The sequence below is a fragment of the Cherax quadricarinatus genome, chromosome 39 (assembly GCF_038502225.1).
Source record: "Cherax quadricarinatus isolate ZL_2023a chromosome 39, ASM3850222v1, whole genome shotgun sequence".
NCBI classification, from domain to species: Eukaryota; Metazoa; Arthropoda; class Malacostraca; order Decapoda; family Parastacidae; genus Cherax; species Cherax quadricarinatus.
In genome coordinates this window covers 302,501-325,180 of record NC_091330.1, presented here as the reverse complement: position 1 = coordinate 325,180, position 22,680 = coordinate 302,501, and the positions used below count along the sequence as shown (strand labels likewise).

The 22,680-nt window shown below is 43.3% G+C and overlaps 1 protein-coding gene across 1 annotated transcript in view; it reads right to left on the bottom strand.

Annotated features, from left to right (window-relative positions):
- Window positions 1-22,680, bottom strand: part of LOC128696256 (uncharacterized) — a 162,040-nt gene that overhangs the window by 43,234 nt on the left and 96,126 nt on the right. The window contains exons 2-3 of the mRNA XM_053787396.2: window positions 17,863-18,214; window positions 11,903-11,959 (exon numbers count right to left, since the gene is read on the bottom strand). Coding sequence (XP_053643371.2) covers window positions 11,903-11,959; window positions 17,863-18,214 — 409 coding nt within the window. The remainder of the gene's footprint in view (window positions 1-11,902; window positions 11,960-17,862; window positions 18,215-22,680) is intronic.

The following is a 22,680-nucleotide window of genomic DNA, read 5'->3' as shown; positions in this document are numbered from 1 at the left end:
GAGGAGACGGTTGGAGGCAGTGGAGATGTCCTGTCTAAGGGCAATGTGTGGTGTAAATATTATGCAGAAAATTCGGAGTGTGGAAATTAGGAGAAGGTGTGGAGTTAATAAAAGCATTAGTCAGAGGGCAGAAGAGGGGTTGTTGAGGTGGTTTGGTCATTTAGAGAGAATGGATCAAAGTAGAATGACATGGAAAGCATATAAATCTATAGGGGAAGGAAGGAGGGGTAGGGGTCGTCCTCGAAAGGGTTGGAGAGAGGGGGTAAAGGAGGTTTTATGGGCGAGGGGCTTGGACTTCCAGCAAGCGTGCGTGAGCGTGTTAGGAGTGAATGGAGACGAATGATACTTGGGACCTGACGATCTGTTGGAGTGTGAGCAGGGTAATATTTAGTGAAGGGATTCAGGGAAACCGGTTATTTTCATATAGTCGGACTTGAGTCCTGGAAATGGGAAGTACAATGCCTGCACTTTAAAGGAGGGGTTTGGGATATTGGCAGTTTTGAGGGATATGTTGTGTATCTTTATACGTATATGCTTCTAGACTGTTGTATTCTGAGCACCTCTGCAAAAGCAGTGATTATGTGTGAGTGTGGTGAAAGTGTTGAGTGATGATGAAAGTATTTTCTTTTTGGGGATTTTCTTTCTTTTTTGGGTCACCCTGCCTCGGTGGGAGACGGCCGACTTGTTGAAAAAAAAAAATATGGTTTATGTATGCTTTATTTTACTTTAGTGCTCGTTTCCTTTATGAAAACATAATTTTTGTTGGAAGCCAGAAAACATTTGGTCAGAAAAAAACGCACAGGTAAAGTGAGATCTGTATATTTAGGTCTTAAAGACACTTTTTAGCATATGTTTTGTATAAGAGGGTCTCTGACTAAGACCATTATTTAAATCATAGCATTTCTGAAGGAATACGAGAGGGACAAGAAAGAGAGAGGAAGATAATGTGGCTTATGATGACAGCAGCCGATGTTAGGTCCACGGTAGAAATGGTCATTATCCCAGGTTATATACCAATACATCAAGGTATTTTATAGCCAATAATTCTTTTAGGTTATTCACAAATATTTGGAGGTACATTGTCGCCATAATTATTCTCCCGTGATCAGAGGATGCCTCTCCGTACACATTTTATTTTATGTTTTGTTTGGAATGACCTCCAGGATTCTGTTGTTTACCATCTTTCAGCACTGACTTGGATAGCGAGGAAAGACGGAGGCAAGACACTCCTCATTACATCATGATGTATGGTATGTTGTTTAAGTACGCATTTCCAATAATCCTATCAAATACCATTTTACTGGGAATCAGTTCAATATTTTTTTTCTTAACTTCATCGGATTAAAGAATCTGAAATGGGCTGAGGTAGGATAACAGCACTTAGTCTGTAATAAAAAACTAGTCCATCAGCAATATAAAACATTTCCATCAGTACCCTGGATAGCAAGGATATTGACAATGCAAGAATTTCCGGCACTAAGGAAGGTCGTAGCTCAGTGATAACGCCTTCGGCTAACAACTTATGACCCGGGTTCAACCCCAGGCAATTGGAGACATTAAGGCAAGTTTCTTGACACCTGCTGCTCCTGTTCACTCGGTTTTCAATAGATATCTGGGTGTTAGTCGTCAGTTGTGAGTTTCATCCTAGGGATATGTGGGAGGAAGGTAACATTTCTTTCTCTCAGTGTAACGATATAAAAAAAAATAACATGAGGGACACAGTCTACATGAGGGTAGCCGCCATTCCCACGGCGCAATAAACTCGGTCTTAAAATTTTAGCTCTGAAGACATAATTATTACCGCTCTCATTAGCGACAGTCAGCTTCCCTGTTATTTCCTTACTCATCACTCTTCCCTCGTCTCTCTCTCTCTCTCTCTCTCTCTCTCTCTCTCTCTCTCTCTCTCTCTCTCTCTCTCTCTCTCTCTCTCTCTCTTTTTTTTTTTTTTTTTTTTTTTTTTTTTTACACAGGGTTTGACAAGGTTAAGGATCCCTAGCTTTATTGACAGCTATTTACAGGTTAAGGATTCCTAACTTTATTGGCAAGCTAAGAGCTGTTACCTACATCAGCTCATTTGAAAGCATTTTTATTGTTATGAGACATACAAGTAGGGAACAGGATGAAGTTGGAGCCATCTGTGGGCCAGCATTTTCATTTGATCAACTGACGTTATCTCGTTGATATCATTATGCTGTACGAATGTGTTCCATACTCGAGTCATCCTGGGTATGTATGATCTCAGATGGAGTGATGTTCTGGAGAAGGGTACAGCCAGAGTGAAGTTGCTGCTTTCTGCCCGTCTTGTGGCATAAAAGCTTGTTTCACGCTGTCCTCGAAGTGGATCCAAGTGTGGTATTTTGACAATATTGGCCTTGTACATAACAGTAAGGCCACCCACATCCCTCCTATGTTGAAGACTCTGCTGAAATGACAGATCTATCCAGGATGGGTCCAGGCGAGAGATGAGACGTCTTGCTCTGTTCTCTACTCTGTCAAGCAGTCGCAGATGAGAGGGGGGGCAGGCAAACCAAGAAAGTGGAGCATACTCAAGGTGTGAGCGTACTTGTGCCTCGTACAGGATCTTGCAACCCCTACTGTCAAGCAGATGCGAGATACGGCGAAGTGCTGTAAGCTTCCTGGCTGCCTTGTTTGCAAGATTTACAACATGGTTCTTCATGGTTAGTTTGGAGTCAAATTTCACCCCAAGGATATCAATTTCTTCTCCAGGTGCCAACATCGTCCCATTCATCTTTACTACTGCACCAGCATTACCATCATGGTGCCTAGAGACGATCATCATTTGCGTTTTCTCAGGTGCAAATGTTACTTGCCATCTATTTCCCCAAGCTGATATAGCTCTCAGCTGGTGATTGATGTAGCTTAGAGCAGCTGGCATTTCTTCTCTTGGATAAGTGAATGTCAGTGTACAGTCGTCTGCATATGCATGTGATTCTGGGATGAGATGAAGAAGGTCGTTGAAGTAGACATTCCATAACAGTGGACCCAGCACACTTCCTTGTGGAACGCTTGCCCCAATAGGATGCCTTGCTGATTCCGTTCCATTGAGGACTACACTTAGAGATCTACCATGAAGGTAATCACTGAGGAGACATAGCGTAGAGCCTGCAATTCCCAGTGCTTGAAGTTTTGCTAAGAGGCCCTGGTGCCACACCCGGTCGAAAGCGCCAGCAATGTCCAGTGCTACCACACAGCTGACTTTGGATTCATCCAGTGACTGGTGCCACTTAGTGGAGAGGTTTAACAACAGATCAGCAGCAGAGTAACCTTTCCTGAAGCCATATTGACGATCACAAAGTAGTGAGTGGTAGTCAAAAAAATCTGTCATTCGTCTTGAGATTATTGTCTCAAGGATCTTACCAGTGATTGACAGGAGTGACACTGGTCTGTAGTTGCTGATTTCTGCTCTGCTCTTCTTTTTGTGAACAGGGACTACATTTGCCTCTTTTCATGGAGAGGGCCATTTACACTGTACTAGGCTCTCTCTCTCTCTCTCTCTCTCTCTCTCTCTCTCTCTCTCTCTCTCTCTCTCTCTCTCTCTCTCTCTCTCTCTCTCTCTCTCTCTCTCTCTCTCTCTCTCTCTCTGTCTCTCTCTCTCTCTCTCTCTCTCTCTCTCTCTCTCTCTCTCTCTCTCTCTCTCTCTCTCTCTCTCTCTCTCTCTCTCTCTCTCTCTCTCTCTCTCTCTTTTTTTCCATTCTGCTGTTGATTCTCCCTTTTCCTCTAATCCCCGGGGTACAGCTGCCTGCACCCAGCTTTCTACCTCTAGGCAAAATTCTTGGGAGGCATTATCAGAATCTGGAACCCAACGTTGGAACTGAAGCAAACTTTGTTTCTTTACATTTCTCTTCTCGGTATTTTGCTAAAGAAGCTTATAGTTTTGACAGAGCTGTACAGAATATCTTCTCGTAGTTTCAGATACTTTGAGGTGGATCTGGGAAACCATTCACATACTCAGCAATTATATTTTGAATGACTTTGATACAATAAATAAAAATATAAGTACCAAAATTTAATAAGTTCAGTGGTGCGTTGGTCCCTCCGTCTGACAACAGTAACACTGTATGTAGCACCTTCCCCACACCTCAACCTCAGTAACACTGTACTTAACACTTCCCCTCCATGTACTAACACTACTAACACTACATGTAGCACGGGCCTCCAACGCTTTACAGTAGGAAGTACTCTGTAGTTTCTTCACCTTTTCCATCTAACAACAACAACAACTACTACTACTGCTTCTATTACTACTACTACTGCTACTACTACTACTACTACTACTACTACTACTACTACTACTACTACTACTACTACTGATGCTGCCGCTACTACTACTGATGCTGTCGCTACTACTACTGCTGCTACTACTATTACTAATACTACTGCTTCTACTACTACTATTGCTGCTAGTGCTACTACCACTGCTGTTGCTGTTGCTGCTGCTGCAGCACACCTGTTCCGTTCTCGTCACCTGACCTGTCTTACTAACTTTCTTCCCCACCTCCCTCTTTCCGTCCTGATTTCTCGTCTTCTTCCCACTTTCCCGCTCGGAGATTTGATAATGGTCCAACATGGACCGAAACGTCACCTATGTTTCTTCAAGCAAGTGAAGGTTATTTGTGAAACATTATCTGTAGTTTGGTCTCTTTTGTTTTCAAGGTTGTTGTTTCATAAGAGCTGTGACAATACCGCTGTCTTCCTGAAACGTAAAATCCTCTTAGATTTTTTCCAGGGGCCTTGATATTCCTTTTCCATTCTGTTGAATGACTTGTTCTCGTTTTCACTCTCTTCTAGTTCTTCTGTAGTGGATCAGCGGTAATTTATCCTCAACCGATATGTTCGTTGTTGTTCCTCACTGGAAGATTTTCTTTACATTATCTTAGATATTCGTTGTTCTCGGGGGATTCCGGTCTGATACAGGGTTAGGTAAAGTTTGTAAGGAAACAGGACAAGTGTTTCTTAACACGGGTGTTAGTCATATGATGACCCACAGTTGGAGCTTTTAGTCATCTGACCGAGGCCTTCCGCTGGTTAACCCGTCCACCCCTTTAAAAATTATGGTTATATAATTTTACTACATACTCTACCGTCTTCAGTAATCGTCTCCAGAGAATGTTGCACTGTTATTATTTGCATCTCTGTCAGTGTTCACTGTGAGGAACAGATCTTTTCACACTGAATTGTTCGTTATTTCCGGTTTATGAAAGTTGAAATTCCATCTTCCCATTTTTCTAATTATTCCAATTTCACATTGTGCCATTAGACCCTGATCGTATTTGTGGAAGGCTCTCGCCTGCTCAGCAGACCTCCTCACTCGAAATACCGAGGTAACTTAGATACCGGAGACACCAGAAGTAGTGGAGAGGTAGATATAAGGTAATGAGTTCCTTAGGTTTCAGGAAGTAGGTCAGGAGGTCAATGCCTCAGCCTTTATTAGTAAAGATGCTGCTGAACAGGAGAAACGTCTCAGTAATAGATATCCAACTGTTTCACATTTGTTCTCCTTATCAAGATAAATGGTTCAAAGAACCGAGAGGATGACGAATTAGACACTTGTCCAGTACTTGGGTATCTTTATTGTGGAAACATTTCACCGCACAGTGGATTTATCAGTCCTTTACAAAGAAGAATGGTGAAAATCAGAAGGAGTTTGAGGTAATCAGTCCCTCAGCCTGGAGTCGATATAATCAGTCCATCAATCTTGAAAAGAATAAATCATATGACTGAAGAAGTGACTTATATACTGAAGACAAGTAAGGTGAAGCAGTCGTAGGCGATATCACATTAGACAAATCCACATGTGTAAGTAGGCCAGGCTTATAGGTTAGGCAGGTGAAGACTTCCTTGTATCAGGATGCCAATCTGTTGCTGCGTCTGACAGGCGTGTAGATAAATGGTTATTTTACTGAGACGCTTCATCTACGAGGAACTTCATCATTAAGGCTTAATAAAACTCCATAAACCGCATAGTGTATTTATTTAATATTATGTTGTATTGAAAGCCACAACACCCCCGTCCTATTTATACAAGGACAGTGTTACCAAGGCAGAATGTGCAGCCAAGGACAGTGTTACCAAGGCAGAATGTGCAGCCAAGGACAGTGTTACCAAGGCAGAATGTAGAGCCAAGGACAGTATTAGCAAGGCAGAATGTGCAGCCAAGGACAGTGTTACCAAGGCAGAATGTGCAGCCAAGGACAATGTTACCAAGGCAGAATGTGCAGCCAAGGACAGTGTTACCAAGGCAGAATGTGCATCCAAGGAGAGTGTTCCTAAGGCAGAATGTGCAGCCAAGGACAGTGTTACCAAGGCAGACACATCAACTCCTCACTCATCAATTATCTTCCCGCCTACCCCACTCCTTACACTGAGACAATTACAGGTTCATTTGGCTCGTCTAGTCTACGAATCCGGTAATTAAAAACCTCCATTCTATACAAATTTGTCCACCAACATCTTTCTGCCTCTCGTTCTTTGTCTCGTTCGATTTTTTTTTCTTTTACTTAATTTCCTCTTCTCCGACTTTCACTCTCTTTTAACTTTCGTCTCAGAAAGTTTCATCAGCTCGGAAATTTCACTGTAATTATAGCTGATTTTCGTTGTTTTTCCAATACTGTAAACCAGTGGTTACAAAGTTTAAGACGACCCCTCTTGAACGACTGTCAATGAATAAAAAAAAAAGCATCCTTTCATGAAGCATTCTGATCACTGTACTACTGAGCCACGAAGTTTACAATACGAGGATTTTACCAACAGTACTTCAATGGCTGAGGCTTTGGCTTTGAGGTGTATGAGAATAGATGTAGCATAAAAGCTTCCGGGGCCGTAGGATGAAACAGTAGTCACAGTGGGTGCCGCTGGTGAAAATGTCACGGAAGTCCTGTATGTAAAATCATCGTATTATAAACGTCGTGGATTAGTAGGACAGCTTTGGGCTGCTACATGCAAGAACCATGGTTCGAGTTTCGTTCGTTCTTTCGTTTAAGCTGCTGCTAGTTCGGTGGTGACCAAGAGATCGTGCGGTCTCGAACATGAAGTACACTAATGACCCCTCTCACTCCCACAACCCATCTTCTGGACCTACCATTGAGTGAATAACATTCTTACCTTCATCATACCTACCTCGCCTCTTTCCTACTATGTTTGGCCTCTACTGTCCTCAAGGAAGGTTTCTTCATGATGGTGAGGGACTCTTAATTCAAAGATCGAATCTGATTGGCTACCTCAGGCGTTGTATGATTCATATTCAAATTCAAAGTTTATTCTCTATAAGGATTACAATGCTGAGTTTACAGAAATTTGGTTATTGTTTGGTTTACATGTAGTAAAATTGTGATTACAGAGTGTACCACTAGAACGCTTAGCATGGCTAGGCATTTCGGGCATACTTAGTTTTATTCTTAATTGTAAAATATTACAAATTATGAGGTAAGTTGGTATTATGGCTAAGTGACTAAATACTAGTTTGTGAGTTTAGCAATGTGAATGCTTTTGTTTTGGCACAGTACATAGTTTCAGTATTGGAGTATCACAGGATTCATTATTTTAAGACTGAGATTAATATTTCTGTTTATGGTCAAATGAGTGAGTGAGTGTAAGTGTGAACCACCAGGTGGTATTCGTGTAGTTAGTTGACGGGGTGTATCAGGGAGATAAGATGTTTTCTAATGGTAGTTTTGAAGGTGATGAATGTGTCTGCAGTTCTAGAGTTCTCAGGTAGGGTATTCCAGATTTTAGGGCCTTTGACATACATTGAAATTTTGTAAAGGTTTAGTCGGACACGGGGAATGTCGTAGAGATGTTTGTGTCTGGTGTTATGCCTGTGGGTTCTGTCACAACTATCAAGAAAGCGTTTTAGGTCAAGGTTGATATTAGAGTTTAAGGCCCTGTAGATGTAGATTGCACAGTAGTAAGTGTGGATGTACTGAACTGGAAGTAAGTTTAGGTCTATGAAGAGTGGGGGGTGTGTTGCCAGGGATGGGATTTAGTGATTATTCTTACTGCAGCTTTTTGTTGGGTTATTATTGGCTTTAGGTGTGTTGCTGCAGTTGATCCCCAAGCACAAATAGCATAGGTGAGGTATGGATAAATAAGTGAGTGGTATAGTGTGAGAAGGGCATTTTGCGGCACGTAGTATCGTATCTTGGAGAGGATCCCAACCGTTTTGGATACTTTTTTGGCTATATGCTGGATATGGGTGCTGAAATTCAGGTTGTTGTCAAGGTATAAGCCTAGGAATTTTCCCCCATTATTTCTGGTAATTAGAGTGTTGTCAATCTTAATGTTAATTTGTGCATCTCCTGCTCTGCTACCAAACATAATATAGTAGGTTTTGTCAGTGTTAAGCGTAAGTTTATTGGCTGTCACCCAAGTCGATATTTTAATCAGCTCCTCATTCACAATGGTATTGAGGGTGGCAAGATTAGGGTGAGAGATGACATAAGTCGTGTCATCAGCAAAGAGAATGGGTTTCAGGTGTTGGGATACGTTTGGAAGGTCATTGATGTATATGAGGAAGAGCAGGGGACCAAGGACACTTCCCTGCGGAACTCCAGTATCAAGTGGCCGTGTTGCTGATGCTGTGTCTTTAATGGTGACGTACTGATACCTATTAGTAATGTAAGATTTGAAATAAGCAAGCGCATGGCCTCTTATACCGTAGTGATCAAGTTTGTGGAGTAGGATGTCGTGGTCTACTGTGTCAAAAGCTTTTCTTAGGTCAATAAAAATTCCGAGTGGATATTCCTTATTTTCCAATGCTGTGTAAAGCAGATCTAGCATTTTTATGATTGCATCATTAGTGCTTTTATTTTTCCTGAATCCAAACTGGCAGGGGTTGAGTATGTTTTGAGCCGTTATAAATGAATACAGTATCCTGTGCACGAGTTTCTCAAAGATTTTGGATAGCAATGGTAAGTTAGATATTGGCCTATAGTTGTTTAAGTCTGTAGGGTCACCACCTTTATGTATTGGTGTAACCCTTGCCATCTTGAGTAGTTTCGGGAAGGTGCTAGTCTCTATTGATTTGTTAAAAAGTAATGAAATAGCATGCGAAAGGACATGGGCCGCTCGCTTGTACAGTAATGGTGGGACATGAGACAGATTCCCCGAGTTATTTTTAAGTGACTTTATGATCTCAATGACTTCCGTGGGCTCAGTTGGTGCAAGATAGAAGGAATTAGGGAAATTCCCATCTAGGTAGTCCCCGGCATGGGCATTGGTATGTGGGATTTTACTGGCGAGATTAGATCCTATGTTTGAGAAGAAGTCGTTTATCTTGTTAGCTGTGTCAGTGGGATGTAGTGGTGTTTCATTAGGTTTAGTTAGGACAATATTCTTGGTTTTCCTCAGTTTGTGGGTCCCTAGAATTTGAGAGAGTGTTTTCCAGGTCTTTTTTATATCTCCTCTAGTGTCTGTGAATCTACTGGAATAGTATAGTTGTTTGGCTTTCTTTATTACTTTGGTGAGAACTGATGAATAGTGTTTAAGAGTATCTTTGTGTATTAAGCCCTGTCTATATTGCTTTTCATATTGGTGTTTCTTGTCAATGGATTTCAGAATGGTGCTGGTTAGCCATGGGCAACCAAGCCGTTTGTTTGTGATCTGTTTTGTTTTTATAGGACAATGTTTGTTGTATAGTCTAAGTAATTTGTTAAGAAAAATGTCTGTCCAGTCATCAATACCATTGGCCTTGGAGAATTCTGTAGGCCAATCAACAGTCTCTAGGTCAGCTGTGAACTTCCTTACTGAGGCCTCGTCATGGAGTCTAAATGAGACTTCGTTGTATTCAAGTGGTGGTTTACTAATGTTTGTCAGGAGGAAGGTAGGGTAGTGGTCTGTAGTGCTATCTGTGATTATCCCTGATTTAAGGGGGGCTAGTATATTGGTCCATATGTGGTCTATTATGGTTGCACTTGTCTCAGTGAGCCTGGTTGGTTTAGTTATTGTTGGTATGAGAAGTATGTTGTTCATATTGTTGATGAAATCAGTTACAGGCTGATCATCTAGTAAGCCAAGGTTGATGTTGAAGTCTCCAGCTAAGAGAAGGTGGTGCTTATTCATTTGTCTGTTTGTTATTAGTGACTTTAATTTCTCACTGAAATTTGGGATGTTTGTGTGAGGTATCCGGTAAATGGCACCGATTGTTATAGGCGTCTTAAGGTTTTTTACAGTAAAATTAGCAAAAATGTATTCCCCATATTCATCACTAAAGCAAGTGGTGCTAAGACAAGATAACTGGTTAGAGTAATAGATTGCAATACCACCCCCAACTTGGTTTGGTCTGCAGTTGTGAATTGCTGTGTATCCTGGTAGAGGGTAGATATCTATTGTGTCCTGCTTAAGCCAGGTCTCAGTAAGAATAATGCAGGAGAAGGGTGTCTTTAGTGATTCAAGGAGTGCTAGGAAGTCATCATAGTGTTTGCTTAAGGACCTGATGTTGTAGTTAAGTACTGATAGACTTTTAGCATTGTTTAGGATAGTGGTGGCTTGTGATGCTGTGTAATAAAGGCAGTTACTTTCCAATAGGTTTTGATTGGGTGTCAGATTATGGAGGTTTAGATCAGGGTCAACGTGATCAATCATCTTCTATTTTTAAATTATGGTTATTTATATCCTGAGTTGTGTGTTGAGTTCTAGTACTGATATCTGTAGTGGTAGGAAGTTTGGACAAGTATATAGCTAGAGTATTTTGGTCATGTAGGGTATAGTCACTACACATAATGAAGTTGATGTTGTCTATGGGTTTAGTACTTTCCCCTAAATATAACAGTAATTCTACCTTGGCTGAGTGGCATTGAATGACCCTTCATGGCTTGGCACCGTCAATAATATAATAATATATCGGAACCTGCCAACTATTTGACTGAGGAAAATCAGCTACTCTTCTTGGACTTGGGGTACTTAGCTAAGTCACCCTGGATTTTTGACGTCAAGCTAAGGCTTACTAGATCTTGGAAGTCTAGCTGAGTTTGCTAGACCTTGGACTCATAGCTAAGATTTACTAGACCGGGGAAGCCTACAGAGTGCTGCTGAACCTACGTCCATATGGTTGATTCTGATCGGCTTTTTTTTTTTTTTGAAACCTACAGAATCTACAACGCAGTCTTGAATACCTGGAGGAAAATGTGACGTTACTAGTAAAATCTTCACTTTTCACCACAGAATTTTCTTTCACACTTCATTGCAGATAGTGAACTCAGATTATATTTTCCACACCCCAAAGTGAACGAAGCTTCTGACAGATGTCACAGTCTTCCCACAGGAAACACTGCTGATATAGTTACATAGGCACTGGTTGCATCTGCCACGAATGTCGTAATTATCTCCTTAGAAACCCCAGGAGATGTCACCAGATCAAGACACAACAGTCACGCTAACAACACCACCAGAGGTGTACACCATTCTTCACACTGGATACGTTTTACAACTCACAGAAATTTCACGAAATTTAAAAACCAGAATACAAGAACATTAATATTTTTACAGAATACATAACCAGGAGAAACCTCACCTCTGTTCACCTGCTTTCACACTATCTTCCAGGAGTATATCAACTGTAACATCTGTTTAATTTGAAACGTTGTCCCAATAAGACCTTGTTCTGTAACTTTGTCTTTTTCTAACTAGTTAAAACCTTGAATGCCTAGTTTACTGACACTGGGATATTAGCTCTGGGCTTACTGGCCTTGGCCCTGGCATACTTCACCTGGGGAGCCTGGACATGAGATGCCTATCAAAGGTTTTCCTGGACCCGAGACACCTACCTAACGCTTGCCGAGTCAGTGATGCCTGAAACATCCAGCTAAGACTTACTGGACTGGGACTCCCGGTTAAAGGCTTATCTGACCTAAAACACCTAGATAAGGCTTACTGGACTAAAACTCACCTATTTGTGACTTGTATTCTCCTATGAAGCGACGAGTGAGGTATCGCACGGTGATGGCTGAGAGGGAGAGAGAGAGAGAGGAAGATCCATCAGTTCATTGTTTACGTATGGTTGGGTGTAGGATGGAATGAAGGAAGAGCAAAAGAATGAAACACAAAAGATGCAAGGTAAGAAAAATGTAAAATAATGAATAAAGGTACATACGAATGAGGGTTTAAAGGAGAAACTATAAAAGGGGCAAAAAATACATTACTGATTGTAGGAATATATGATTTCACAAATAGGTATATTTATTTTGTAATATAATAAACAAAGCTTAAAGAATACAGTAATAGTACAGAGATGAAGTATACAAAACATGGGGTTTGATGGACACTTTATGAATACATACATATGGTTGTCAAAAATTACATCACAGATACCTCATCCAATTCCTCAGAACTGGGGCGCGTACCGAGGATTCAACAGGAATTACCTCTCAGAACTGCAGCACTGAACCGTTGGAACAGAAAACTAGCTGACCTGGGATCCTTAGTTGCCCTGATGAGTCTATTGTCTAGCTCCTAAAGGAACTTAGATGCGCTTTTTTCCCATGGGCCGAGGAGTCTCTGAACCTATGGGAACAAACATATAATGATGGGCAAGTTCACCATATTTTCTAGAGTTCTTGGATTCCATGAAGCTGGCAGCTGCCTCTCCTTCCTCTCTGCTGTATTGGAAACAGGTATCAGCCACTGCGAATGCACATGTGTAGTCCTACACCTGTTTGCATAGTAATTTCACCTGGACACTTGTTGGGACGACTCTCTTATTGCTGGACATCCCGCTGTTGCGAGGCTCCTCGTGATGATGAAAACCTCTTTATCCAGTGACCCTTATTTCAGCGTGGAATTTTATGTCTTTCAACACGCATCCCATGAGAGGCAATCAACCGAAGATTCAAATATCCCGATATTTTTTGAGGAATCTTAAAATAAAGATAATGGGGAAAAAGAATTATTTTTTTTTATTATCACACTGGCCGATTCCCACCAAGGCAGGGTGGCCCGAAAAAGAAAAACTTTCACCATCATTCACTCCATCACTGTCTTGCCAGAAGGGTGCTTTACACTACAGTTTTTAAACTGCAACATTAACACCCCTCCTTCAGAGTGCAGGCACTGTACTTCCCATTTCCAGGACTCAAGTCCGGCCTGCCGGTTTCCCTGAACCCCTTCATAAATGTTATTTTGCTCACACTCCAACAGCACGTCAAGTATTAAAAACCATTTGTCTCCATTCACTCCTATCAAACACGCTCACGCATGCCTGCTGGAAGTCCAAGCCCCTCGCACACAAAACCTCCTTTACCCCCTCCCCCCAACCTTTCCTAGGCCGACCCCTACCCCGCCTTCCTTCCACTACAGACTGATACACTCTTGAAGTCATTCTGTTTCGCTCCATTCTCTCTACAAGTCCGAACCACCTCAACAACCCTTCCTCAGCCCTCTGGACAACAGTTTTGGTAATCCCGCACCTCCTCCTAACTTCCAAACTACGAATTCTCTGCATTATATTCACACCACACATTGCCCTCAGACATGACATCTCCACTGCCTCCAGCCTTCTCCTCGCTGCAACATTCATCATCCATGCTTCACACCCATATAAGAGCGTTGGTAAAACTATACTCTCGTACATTCCCCTCTGCCTCCAAGGACAAAGTTCTTTGTCTCCACAGACTCCTAAGTGCACCACTCACCCTTTTCCCCTCATCAATTCTATGATTCACCTCATCTTTCATAGACCCATCCGCTGACACGTCCACTCCCAAATATCTGAATACATTCACCTCCTCCATACTCTCTCCCTCCAATCTGATATCCAATCTTTCATCACCTAATCTTTTTGTTATCCTCATTACCTTACTCTTTCCTATATTCACTTTTAATTTTCTTCTTTTGCACACCCTACCAAATTCATCCACCAATCTCTGCAGCTTCTCTATATGCAATATATGATCGCCTCAGAATTATACTGATTTATCTCACTAAAGATAAATGTTACAGCACCAACAAATATTTCCACTCAGAAATGTGCGATAGTTTATATTAAATAAAAAACACTTCTATGACACAGACTACCATATGATCCACATCAAAAGAAAAAAAAAAAGCAGACGAGTCAAGCCACGAGAAGTTCAGTTCTTCATGTAAACCAGGGCGTCTTCTTTTTTTAATCAGAGAAAGAAGAGAATGTTAAAAAAATGACAGTTTTATCTATCTCGGAACCATGTTTCACACAATGCAAATTCAGTGGCTGCATATGATACCACCAGTTAGCAACGCCAGCAACTTCTAACACAAACAAAATAACTGCTGCATCATTCAGTTTCACACTACATCCTCAATTTGGAGATGAAACTTTAGACAACATTTCGATCCGTCCCGGAACTTCATCTAGTCCTTTGCAGAGTGAGAGTTGCTGGTGAACTGTTTCAGCCACGGTACTTTGACGTCTGTTCATTTTACATGTTCGCAAACACACAATGTCTTCAACAAATTTTTGATGAAAAGCATATCTTTTATAAGTGACTTGCTTGCCAAGGCAAATGCAGCATTCTCACCTTCACAGAGTCCCATACCGAAGTCTACTGTGACAACGAAGTATTGATGACTGAGTACTGGAAAAACGAAAAAAAAAAAATACACATCACTAAATGCAAATTCATAGAATCTTAGAAATCAGCCTCACAAGCCTCATACAGCCGCCATCAAACATCATCTTTTTCTAAGAGATTTTCCGTTAAATTACATTCACTGGACGAATGGAGGCATCAGTGATAAAAGATATAATCCCTAGAAAAAGTATAAAGGAACTGCCCCATAAAAATGAACTCTTGAAGACTCTGTGACATGTTCACCTTAAATCGGCAAACGCTGGAACCACCCTGAATGGAAGACAGATAATGATCTGGTACAAAACATAACGTTATCGAGCACATTGAACTCAGATCAAAACCTATTTAAAGTTCGAAATCAAATTGACTCCAAACCCTCCCTTTAAGACGTAAGGGTCTACTGGTAATCCCCCTTACCCCCTTATATAAATATGATGGGGATGATGTTGAACAGCCTTGGGCTCCTGACACTGTGTTTTCTCTCAGTGTACTCACGGCTTTTCATTGAGGGAAGTTGCACCGCCTGCCGAGTTTTGTTTTTGTGTTTAAAGATTTGGGATCAGTCCATCTAGGATTTTCCAGGTGTAAATTATGATGTATCTTTCTCGCCAGCTCTCCAAGGAGTGCAGGTCAAGTACCTTCAAACTTTCCCAGTAACTCAGTTGCTTTACTGAACTTATATGTGCAATGAAGGTGCTCTGTACATTATCCAGATCTGCAATTTCGTCTGCCTTGAAAGGGGCTGTTAGTATATTAAAGAGGATCATTAGTGGCTTGACATCCCTTGTTTTGAAAAAGGTTCTTATTATCTATCCTATCATTTTTCTCCCTGTTATGATAATGATATTGTTGTGATCCTTGAAGGTGAGATCCTCTGACATTACTACTCCTAGGTCCTTCAGTTTAGTTTCTCGTTTTATTATGTGGTTAGAATTCGTTTCATACTCTGTTTTCGCTTACGCCCACTACCACATCCCATGTCACCCATCACATCCCACCCTCCTCCACGCTCATGCCAAATTCACACACACCCATGCTACTCCAGCACTATGCAGACGCTATGCCAACACTACTCCCACTACACCCATGCCACACCCACACTTCGCTCACACCATACCCACAGCAAGCACCACTACCATTGATGGGAGTCGTGATGAAGCACTCCCTCACTTTCTCACCCAGAGCTTCACGGCTCTCTGGGGTTACATTTCACGTTTTATGTTTCCAAGACCATGGCCGTAGGTGGGTGGGAGAGGAAGATGAGTAAGTGAGTGGATTGCTAGGGTGGGTGAGTAATGTGTGAGTAGAAAGATGAGTCTGAAACGTAGACTTTTTATAGGAACTTAAGAATGGAGGAACACTGCAGCTGGTCTGCTGGCTCATGCTAGGCAAGTCTTTCTCAAACCCAGACCAACTAACAAAAACATTTGCCCAGCCCATTTCCATTGCTACTCAAGGAATAAGCGTTGATAACTCTATTAACTCATGTACAAGTCCCACTCAAATCCAAGGGTTTCTCTTAGTCAAGGAACCCAAGCCTTGCAGTTGTGAGTCAGATGTGAAGGTAGAGAGTAGTGGGGATAGAATAAGATAAGATTTGTTCGGATTTTTAACCCCGGAGGGTGAACCACCCAGGATAACCCAAGAAAATCAGTGCGTCGTCGAAGATTGTCTTATTTCCATTGGAGTCCTTTAATCTCGTCCCCCAGGATGCGACCTACAACAGTCGACTAACACCCAGGTACCAACTTACTGCTAGGTGAACAGGGACAGCAGTTGTAAGGTGACTAACATCCAGGTACCTACTTACTGCTAGGTGAACAGGGACAGCAGTTGTAAGGAAACATGCCTAACTTTTCCACCCACACCGGGACTGAACCAAAGACACTCAGTGCGTGAGGCGAGAGCGTTACCAACCAAGACACAGGACAGCTGAGATAGAGAGTGGCGGTGGATAGAGTGGAAAGAATTAAGGAGGATAGCGTGAAAGGTAGGGAGTGGAGGAGGCTAGAATGGGAGGTAGAGAGGGACGGGAATTGAATAGGAAGTGGAGAATGGAGTTGAAAGTTGAGACTGGAGGGAAATACAGTTGAAGGCTGAGACTGGAGGGTGGAGTAAAAGGTAGAGAGTGGAGGAAGACACAGTGGAAGAATGAGAGGTACTGTGGATTGAAGGAGTAAGATAGCGTCAGGGAAAATGCAATCTAATACAGCAGAGCAGGATTTCCTTTTAATCACGTCTCCACCCAAGCTGAGATTTTTTCTAGTGACAAAGAATGCTTCAACAACCTCCCACATTTACTGGTGAGATGTGGTGGTGCAACGGTATCTTCAGTTAAGTCTGGGGGCAGTGGCGAAGTGAAGGGGTGGGTGATGTCACCAGGTCACCAGTAGGCGTCTCTTCACGCAGTGCTGGATGTTCCCTGATTCACCTGTATGAGTGACTACTGTTTCCAGGAATCTTCCCACTTGTGTGGAGATTCATCTTCCATTGTGTTGAGCCCCAGCCTCCATCCCCTCTTTGTGTGGAACCCCGAGAACTATCAGTCCTACTCTTATTCTTAGTTCCAGTACCTTACCTCCAACCCCAAATGTTAATCTCGCCGTCGCCACTAATTCCCTATCGATGAGCATTCTACTTCCCTATCCTACGCTTTTCCCGTAACTCTATTTTGCTTACATACTTCATCCCACCCATCATCCCTCTAATCTTGTACTACACATTACATCTTCCTTATTTTCCAGCTCCTACCTATTACTCTTGAGGTCTCTTATCTTTCTTCATACACACAGCTGCAACACCTCCCACTATTTCTGTCACAACCTCTTCCAGTCTATTACAAGTTTTCCCACTCTGTGTCACAACCTCTCCCAGCCTGTCATAAGTTCTCCCACTGTCACAACTTCTATTCTTTGTCACACTTCCACTCTTCTTATTATTCTCCCTTTCTAATACGATCCCAAATATTTCTCCTACCTATTTACAGTCTTGATGAAACCCCAGCTCATTCCTTGCTGTATCTTTCCTCCACCACCAGCCGCCCCAGAAAACGAAAGGGCAGAAACAGAATAACTAACTAACAGTGCAAGATAAAACGGAGATCGTTTTACTAATACAAGCAGTGCTAAACGACAGGATAATACACGATCAGCAAACGGAGACAAAACTCATCAAGGTATTAAAATGCAATTTTCCCAGAGGGTTATCATATAGTAAGCCTTGGTAAGGTAGAGGCAAGTAACCCAAATAATAGGTCAGTTATTTTTATTTTTCATCTTAAAATAGATACACTGAAACTCACCTGATTTTCCGACGCCGTGTCCCCCGAGCACCAGAAGACGGATTACTGGATTCGCCTCGTTAGTATTGCCCGTGTCTAATCTTCTGTGTCCTCCACCATCCATACCGCCTCTCCACCCTCCACCAGGATCACTTCTTCCCCCAGAGCTGTTTCTGTGGCCTCGGTTTTTGTCTTTTGATCTTTTAACGTCTGTTCTTTTGTTGAAGCGAACGGAGTCACCGCAGTTTCCAGCAGGGCCACCTGCTCTGTCTTCAACAAGGTCCCTTACACCGTTTCCAGTAGGGCTTCCTGCACTGTCTCCGCGGATCTCATCTCCACCGGTCATGATCCTTGGGCCCCCTCGCACACCACTCTGCAAGGAAAAATAAAAAATCATGTCACCGTGTGTTACTCCTGTAGTGTGCCAAAAACATGAGAAGTTTTTGTGTTGTCGTAGGAAAATAATTTTGTGTTTTGTGTTGTACGGAAAACATTGCCATTCTATCCATATTGAAAGAATACATTATAAAGAATTGTAACACAGAATGAAAACTTCGCTTAGTTTTGTGGTACTGGGAGAGGGACAGTATGCCCTGGGGTACTGGGAGAGGGACAATATGCCCTGGGGTACTGGGAGAGGGACAGTATGCCCTGGGGTACTGGGAGAGGAACAGTATGCCCTGGGGTACTGGGAGAGGGACAGTATGCCCTGGGGTACTGGGAGAGGGACAGTATGCCCTGGGGTACTGGGAGAGGAACAGTATGTCCAGGGGTACTGGGAGAGGGACAGTATGCCCTGGGGTACTGGGAGAGGGACAGTATGCCCTGGGGTACTGGGAGAGGGACAGTATGCCCTGGGGTACTGGGAGAGGGACAGTATGCCCTGGGGTACTGGGAGAGGGACAGTATGCCCTGGGGTACTGGGAGAGGAACAGTATGCCCTGGGGTACTGGGAGAGGGACAGTATGCCCTGGGGTACTGGGAGAGGGACAGTATGCCCTGGGGTACTGGGAGAGGAACAGTATGTCCAGGGGTACTGGGAGAGGGACAGTATGCCCTGGGGTACTGGGAGAGGGACAGTATGCCCTGGGGTACTGGGAGAGGGACAGTATGCCCTGGGGTACTGGGAGAGGGACAGTATGCCCTGGGGTACTGGGAGAGGGACAGTATGCCCTGGGGTACTGGGAGAGGGACAGTATGCCCTGGGGTACTGGGAGAGGGACAGTATGCCCTGGGGTACTGGGAGAGGGATAGTATGTCCTGGGGTACTGGGAGAGGAACAGTATGTCCAGGGGTACTGGGAGAGGGACAGTATATTCTGAGGTACTGGGAGAGGGACAATATGTCCTGGATTACTGGGTGAGTAACAATATGTCCTGGAGTACTGGGTGAGTAATAGTATGGCTTGGGATACTGGGTGAGGGACAGTATGTCCTGGAGTACTGGGTGAGGGGAAGTATGTCCTGAGGTACTGGGAGAGGGACAATATGTCCTGGATTACTGGGCGAGTAACAGTATGGCTTGGGGTACTGGTTGAGGGATAGTATGTCCTGAGGTACTGGGAGAGGGACAGTATGTCCTGGATTACTGGGTGAGTAACAGTATGTCCTGGATTACTGGGTGAGTAACAGTATGTCCTGGGGTACTGGATGAGGGACAGTATGTTCTGGGGTACTGGGAGAGGGACAGTATATTCTGAGGTACTGGGAGAGGGACAATATGTCCTGGATTACTGGGTGAGTAACAATATGTCCTGGATTATTGGGTGAGTAACTGTATGTCCTGGGGTAGTGGGTGAAAGACAGTATGTCCTGTGGTAATGGGAGAGAGACAGTATGTCCTGGGGTATTGGGAGAGAGGCAGTATGTCCTGGGGTAATGGGAGAGAGGCAGTATGTCCTGTGGTAATGGGAGAGAGACAGTATGTCCTGGGGTACTGGGAGAGAGACAATATGTCCTGGGGTACTGGGAGAGAGACAGTATGTCCTGGGGTACTGGGAGAGAGACAGTATGTCCTGGGGTACTGGGAGAGAGACAGTATGTCCTGTGGTAATGGGAGAGAGACAGTATGTCCTGGGGTACTGGGAGAGAGACAGTATGTCCTGGGGTACTGGTTAAAAAAAAACATATTTTAATTTCCAAAGCCAATTTTTATATTGATGCTTAATTAAAGCATTGTTACCACATCAAAAGGAAACAAGAGTGGCATTATTCATGTGATGTACATGGCATTGTTGGTGGCCGGACGATTGATTTTCAAACCATTGTATACAAGTGAGAAGCTTTGCTGGTGTTAGCATGTGAGTGGAACCTGCTCTAACCTTTAATGTTATAAACATATCAGCGAATGTTTGAAATTTAGAAAGGAACAATTTGCAAAATGCAGAGAGGAGCGCAGGAACGTAAATGTACGACCATAAAAGTATAATGTTTCGCAAAACGAGGAATATTTCTCTTCCTGTTTGTAGAAATCCAAGTGACTAACAAATATGACTGAGAGAGATATCCCTTACTTTCTTCTTTAGTAACCCAACTGTCTCACAAATATGGTCAATTGAGAAAGATATTCCTCACTTCTCTCCCGTGGTGTTTACCTCTCACTGTTGGGTGAAACTTGTCTCTCACTGTTGGATGAGGCTTGTCTCTCACTGTTGGGTGAAGCTTGTCTCTCACTGTTGGGTGAAGCTTGTCTCTCACTGTTGGGTGAGGCTTGTCTCTCACTGTTGGGTGAAGCTTGTCTCTCACTGTTGGGTGAAGCTTGTCTCTCACTGTTGGGTGAGGCTTGTCTCTCACTGTTGGGTGAGGCTTGTCTCTCACTGTTGGATGAGGCTTGTCTCTCACTGTTGGATGAGGCTTGTCTCTCACTGTTGGGTGAAACTTGTCTCTCACTGTTGGGTGAGGCTTGTCTCTCACTGTCGGGTGAGGCTTGTCTCTCACTGTTGGATGAGGCTTGTCTCTCACTGTTGGGTGAGGCTTGTCTCTCACTGTTGGGTGAGGCTTGTCTCTTACTGTTGGGTGAGGCTTGTCTCTCACTGTTGGGTGAGGCTTGTCTCTCACTGTTGGGTGAGGCTTGTCTCTCACTGTTGGATGAGGCTTGTCTCTCACTGTTGGATGAGGCTTGTCTCTCACTGTTGGGTGAAACTTGTCTCTCACTGTTGGGTGAGGCTTGTCTCTCACTGTCGGGTGAGGCTTGTCTCTCACTGTTGGATGAGGCTTGTCTCTCACTGTTGGGTGAGGCTTGTCTCTCACTGTTGGGTGAGGCTTGTCTCTTACTGTTGGGTGAGGCTTGTCTCTCACTGTTGGGTGAAGCTTGTCTCTCACTGTTGGGTGAGGCTTGTCTCTCACTGTTGGGTGAGGCTTGTCTCTTACTGTTGGGTGAGGCTTGTCTCTCACTGTTGGGTGAAACTTGTCTCTCACTGTTGGGTGAGGCTTGTCTCTCACTGTCGGGTGAGGCTTGTCTCTCACTGTTGGATGAGGCTTGTCTCTCACTGTTGGATGAGGCTTGTCTCTCACTGTTGGGTGAAGCTTGTCTCTCACTGTTGGGTGAGGCTTGTCTCTCACTGTTGGGTGAGGCTTGTCTCTTACTGTTGGGTGAGGCTTGCATCTTGGGTTCTCAACTGGCATCTGCGAACTCGGCAACTAAATCGAAGAACTTCATTCCTTACAGTTCGGTTAAATACCACTCGTTCGTGGTTACAATACTATATATACTGCTCGTGGAGGCTAGTACACCGAACGGAGAGGATGAAATTAGCTCTGAAGCACCCACACTATCGCATGTCCTCGGTTCACGTTACAACACCTAGCTCTGCTGGGTGCGTGAGTCTTGTAGGACTGTATGGTCCCGTGGGTTAGAGCGCCGTAAATTTTCTCTCACAATGAGGCGGGCTAAAATAACACGGGTTCGAATCCTCGGCTAGTCGCAGTGTTGTTATTGATTAAATACCACTTGTGCGTGTGTACGTGTGTGTACGTACATTCGCGCTTCTGTGTGTTTTTTATACACGACTTCATTTCAATATAAGGTTTAGTTTCTGTGCATGACTTAATTCCTGTACATGTATAGATTTCCATACAATGCTTACTTTCTATACAAGAAATGCTACATTCAGCGACTACCATTATGCACCCGAGAACTCAACCCAGCCTCCTGGGATCATGTCGGCCGTTATCATCTTTTAAGATTCAAGTTTCTCCTGTGTATGGACTGATTAAGCCACTGTGTGGCGAGACGTTTCCTTAATAAAGATACCCAAGAGTTGCACATGTGTCTAATTTATCAACATGTCGGTTCTGTGAACCATTCATCTACAATCTTTTAAGAGGTTAGGTAAACCTCTGTCTTGCATATCCTTCGGCGCCAGGCATGACGTCACTGACATCAAGCTCAATGGCGGCGCCAGCGTCATCGACTCTGACGTCATCGTTATGGGACGCCATCTGACGTCATTGGCCTAAGAGCCAAGGAAGCTTGTTGAGTCGTCACTCTAAGACCATCCAGTCAAATGCTGCAACGTCATCACGTCGTCATAACTGTCCAACTAATGAAAAGGCAGCCTAGATTTTTCAGTTTATCCCCAAACATGCTATGCAATCAAGGTATTACAACATGCCTTAGTATCAGATGACTGTTTGTCTCTACCACAACGTTCTAACTTTTAAAGTACACAGCAGCTATGTTATTTGTACATGTACAAGTGTTAAAGTTTTTTTTCTGATTTGTTTTTTGTTGTTGCTGTGGTTGTGATTTGTTGTCGTTTCGGCTGTGGTTTGTTTGTTGTTATGGTTGTTGTTGTTGTTGAGGCTGCGAATTGTTGTTGTGGCTGTGGTTTGTTGTTAT